General features: G+C 32.0%; 1 protein-coding gene and 1 long non-coding RNA gene across 2 annotated transcripts in view; one reads left to right on the forward strand and one right to left on the reverse strand.

Annotated features, from left to right (window-relative positions):
* LOC111888908 (uncharacterized) overlaps window positions 1-258 on the forward strand; it is a 1,896-nt gene extending 1,638 nt beyond the window's left edge. The window contains exon 2 of the mRNA XM_023885044.3: window positions 1-258. This exon is cut by the window's left edge and continues 1,028 nt beyond it. Within this exon, the coding sequence (XP_023740812.1) occupies window positions 1-27 (27 nt within the window). The 3' untranslated portion in view covers window positions 28-258.
* A 606-nt stretch (window positions 259-864) lies between these two features.
* On the reverse strand, window positions 865-2,568 carry LOC111888936 (uncharacterized). Its single transcript, XR_002849365.3, has 2 exons — window positions 2,231-2,568; window positions 865-1,647 (listed from the first exon to the last, which is right to left on the reverse strand). It is a non-coding gene; the product is annotated as an uncharacterized LOC111888936 (long non-coding RNA).
* Between the last annotated feature and the right edge of the window lie 2,951 nt (window positions 2,569-5,519).

The following is a 5,519-nucleotide window of genomic DNA, read 5'->3' on the forward strand; positions in this document are numbered from 1 at the left end:
GAATGTGAGAATGTTAATCTCATATAAGAGTCATGACTTTGAAATGCGTGGCTAATGCATCTGGTTTAATTCATATCAAATTATAGGTTTTATCTTTAAGCCTTCTTATGATTGAGATGATGGTGCTCTTTTTATGGGTGGGGTGTTGTAGTAACTTTTTTCTGATATCTGTTGAAAATCCCTATAGATTATTAATAGGGACCATGGCTCTTCCCTATAGATTATTAATAGTATTTTTCTTTTTCTGATATCTGTTGAAAAGAAAACATACAGTAAATAATCAAAACATAATAAGTAAACCAATGAAACCAATATTATCAATTCAACAATATGCTTCCATGAAGAACAAATGAAAACATGGAACAAATTCCAAAATTTTGTGTATGGTTTGTAAGCCCAAAACATGTCATAAGTAAGGTATATTTAGACTCTAATATGATGGTTATTAACTGCCTATCAATCATAATTGTCAACCATACGTGTTAATCGACCATACCGTCAAAATGTATTTTCACTTATAATATATAACCTGGTGTTTGTTATGTATTTTCACTTATATAAATTGGTGTTTGTTTATGGGTTTGAACTTTTTTTTATCTGACATTATACCATTATACAATTATACCAATAATCCATATTTAAGAAAACAATTACCAAGATTTTAAAAATAAGTAAAGTGAAATAGTGGTGGTACTTTACTTCAGATTCTCTAATAAGCTATAACTGAACTACAATAACTAAAAAAATGAGCCAAATAGGCATTCAAAATGGTAATGATATATTAATAATCTATAGGATTTTGAGCAGCATCGAAAGAAATGACAATAAAATGGCACCATCATCTCCAAAATAAAAAGGTTAAAAGATAAAACCATAAACTTGATATGAATTAAACCAGACGAATTACGAACATGTCTAAAAGCAAACATCGCAGAAGTCAATTGCAAAACCCAAATCCACCAATTCTGGTTCTTAACATATACAAAGACTCATCTATTAAACTCCCATGTTGTGATCCAGGGTCACCCCATGACTCTGGTTTAACAACAGCACCATATTTGAAGTGGCTAAGAAAGAATGCATGTTCATATTCATTTCTTGTATCTTCAAACTGCACCCAATAAATCTCTGGTTTTCAACCTGAACAAAATCAAGTAACCACAAGTTAATCCAATTAAGGACCTAAAAGTAGAATGGGGAAGTAATATTTTGAACTTTCTTCCTTCAGAGTCCTCTAGACAACATTCCATATCATTATTGCCACATGGAGAGATACATATCAACATGGGTGGTTTGGATGCCATAAACCTTTTCTTGTTAGAGAACACGTTTGATCTCCATAACTTGCAAAACACAGTGAATGCAAGAAAATCAACAACTCCCAGTTGCATCCTGACTAATGAAAGGACATCATGGTTAAGATATGATAAAGGTCTCACATCATCACTCTAACAAATCTTCATCCTTTTAGTATTTGATAATGCATCATCATCATGATTCCAGTTTGTAGTCATTCTCATAGTCTTTTGCAAAAGAAAAATAATAACATTCCAGATTCCAGAGGCCTTAATAAACGCAAATTGTATGATTACAATAAGAAAGGAATAAGAATATTCGGTTATCCATGTGGTTGTGGAGCCTCGTTATCTGCAACCAAACTATAAAGAATCAAAATCAACTAATCAAAATACTTGAAAAATGATATATTCATTATTCAACAATCATATGGCATCAAAATCGGCAAAAGCTTAATCGCCACATACTCACAGAATCAAAATGGAAGATTCATATAACATAAAGATAATCAAATTAACTAAACGAACCTAATTGACGTTCTGGACCAGAATCAATTCCGATTTCCTAACGAATCGTTAGATGCCTGATGAAGAGGAGTTTGGGGTTTTAGGGTCTGTTGTAAATAAAAGAGGAGTTTTGAGCCTGATGGCATGTATTCGGTTTCTTCGATGAGAAAGATATCGATATTTCACATTTTGGGACAAACTTTCGACATTTGCATCAATACGCATTATCCTTTATCAAATTTTCATTCCATACCAAATTGCTGACCATAGCAGAAAGTCAACTTATGAAATTACAAAACTTGATCAATCGCATATACATGCTTCTTTGATCTTTGGTGCTTTTAGACATGATACAAGATGCATTTTACTGCCCCAATCTCAATTTCAACATGCATTCAAGAATTTCATATTTTCCATTTAGAAATTACCTTTAATTTCTGTCACGTCACAGAGGAGGAGGATTAGAGCGTAATTGAGTTGATTGAACCATTTTTCAGACACCATCGGACAACACCGGCCATCAACGCCGTCGGCAGTAGCAGCGATTTCGTTGCTGCCTATTGGCTCACGTCTCATCTTTATCTGTCTGTTCAACTTGATTTCTGTTGATCACGCACACAAACGCATACACCACACATCGATGTGTGTGTTTTTCTGATCGCATTACAAGACATATGCTTCATTTGTTTCTGATTATCGACTATAGAAAAGAAAACGCAAACGCACACAGATAATGATAAATCACCCCGGCTTTTGATTTTGACCAAGTCTAACTATTTTTTCTTAAAGCATGTTTAGTCTTTAACTTTATTCTTTTTAAATCAAACCATTATAATATGATTTTGTTGCCTGTTTGGTCTCTACCAAACGTAAAAAAAAAAAACTATATTACAATTTTTATTTATTTTTCAATTTATATCTTAATTATAATTTAAAAAATCCCCCATCCCACCTTTCCGGCTGATGTATATAATATTTCTACCTTGCTTATCAAATTTAGAATCCTAAAACCCAAGACCATTTAGTTGTAGTTGTCAGAATGCTCCGTCATCGAAGATTTTGCAGCATGAATCCTCCACTATTGATACCCTTCACCCTCATCGGCGCCCACCTACCCTTTTATTTCTTCCCAACGCATTTCATTCACGCACACCCTCTTCTTTTGTCGGGTCGTACGATGAACATGCACTCACCGGTGAAGCCCTTTGGTCACTAAGAACCCATACGGTGAAGTCTTATCCAATTCAACTTGTAAAAAGCAATTTGGTGGGTTTGATTTCTTGATCCGAAACTAAACGATTCAAACATCACTAAGAGTCCATCATAAATGACTATCAGGCAGAAGTGATTGTCTCGACTAAGGATCCTCTCAGAGTGAGGGATATGTTCAAATTCATTCTGGACGTGTTTTGTTCTTCTGGATTTTCTTATTACATATGCTTATTCGAGATTAGGGGGTTTGGTGATCGGGAATGAGGCCGTATAGGGTACAGATTCATATTCCATGTTGAAATTGAACAACAACTCCTTCCTTCTACTTTCACGTCTCTGCATCCTTCGATAAACCTTAGCACACTACAAATAAAATGACATTTAGTGGCACATAAAAAGTGCTCCTAAAAACCAAAAAAATATCACTAAAGGCCCAATAGACAATCAGCGGCACAAAAAAAAAAAAAAAAAGTGTTACTAAAAACGCTCCCACTAAAGGCCTTTAGTGGCACTACTTGGTTGTGTCGCTGCAACCTTTTTAGGTTTTAGTGACACTTTTTTATTATGCCACTATAGTACTTGTAGCTTTTAGTGGCACTATTTTTATGTCACTATTTAACTATTAAAAAAAATAATCTTTTAGTGATATTCTTTAAGAAAAAAAATTCTACACTAATAAATTGGGTCTGAATTTTTATAATTTAATGGAATATAAAATAATAATAAAATAATTAAGATAATAAATGGTAAACACAATATCATTATTTCAATTCAAACTTGTCTAACACAATATTTTTAATAGTTAAAACATAAATATTATGCTAGTACACATCACAATACTATCAAACAAAATCCTTGTTCGGAAAGAAACAAAACTTGATTGACCTCGAATCTTTGAATAATTGCTCATCTTGAGTTTTTCTTCTAGTCAAAGAGCCGAGGTGGTTTACATCGCCTCATATCTGCCATCAAAATAATAGTTTAGCTTTTGGATAATAAAACACACACATCGTGAAAAACTATAGGCATTTTTTGAAATTTAGGCTTAATAAATAGAGAAAAATTAGCTTATTCTGAAAATTTTAACAAGACTGAAGTAAATATACAAACCCACATGGATTCATATACACAAGGATAATATTGGTTGGGATCTTGATTAGTGAAATAAGCAATCATATTATTTTCTGGTCATTATTGCATAGAGCAACAAATTTATGAACTAAATAATTCCCAAACTAATCTTTTCTCACATCGGTAGGAAAGTATACACTTTAATGAAATTCAAGATAACATATTAAAGTATCAAAAAGTTGAAGGAAAGTAGTGGAAAACCATGGAAACGCCAGCTTCTACAGTAGCAAGGAAAGTAAATGGATCGAATGATGACAAACAAACCTGTATAAGGAGTTAAATAGATAATAATTACAATTTCATTAAAAAATAAAATTGTAAGGAATTTTTAGTATTTAACTATTAGAATACAAGGAGAGAAGTCAAATCCAATTGCATATATTAACCACTACACACGCTTAATCTACAAAAGTCAAAAGAACTATACATTCTCTTAGTTCTTCTAAAGTACTCTTAGAATGCTCTCTTAGTCATCCAGTGACTTAAAGATGTTAATTTCTAAACGGATATAAATAATTATGAATTATAATTGGATTTTGACTTCATTATGGAATGAATGGTAAATCTTGTTGGAATGAGGTCCAAGCAAAACATAATGACACAATCTACTATAAAATAAAAATACACTACTTTAGAAGTTGAATTCAAATATGATTGGATGAATGAGATCATTGAAAAACTATGTTGATTTCTGCCATTCAAGGATCACATAGAAATCTTTGTGACTTCGAAAGTATACTTAATCAAGCTAAGAGATTCTATTTCACGAAAGAACACCAATAAATTTCTCCAATATATTTAACTATACTTAGAGTAAAGTTAAGTATAGATATGATAGTATTCACAAAATTCACACAAATTAAATTTTGTCAAATCCATTGATAAAGTCATTCTTTTGAGCTAAGTATGAATGGTCACAATTCAGCTATAAGACTTTATTATTCTAGAAATGAGTTTTTTATTTGGATTTAGTATTTGGATATTGAAACATTATAACAACAACTATTAGATACTGTTATGATATATTGGGATATAGTCATCACATTAATGCTTGTTGTGTTCTATATTAACATGTTTAATCCATGAATAATGTTATTATTCTAAAAGTTCATAGTCGGTTATACTTGTGGGAGCAATTATAAAGTAAGAGTAATATGAATTAGATTGGTCGACTCTCACTAGATGAAAGTAGGCAAGTGGTTGTAACAAAGTTTCATAGGTACTTTTCAGAGAACTAGTATTGAACTGACCTGGATCGTGATCATCTCATGGATCGCTATCCTGAATGATACTTTATTAAAAGATACTATCTTTGTATCCTTAACACCTGAGATAAATAATGGGACTTAAGTATAGGGAATACTATGCTTTGAT

Source organism: Lactuca sativa, chromosome 2 (genome assembly GCF_002870075.4).
Source record: "Lactuca sativa cultivar Salinas chromosome 2, Lsat_Salinas_v11, whole genome shotgun sequence".
Taxonomy (NCBI): domain Eukaryota; kingdom Viridiplantae; phylum Streptophyta; class Magnoliopsida; order Asterales; family Asteraceae; genus Lactuca; species Lactuca sativa.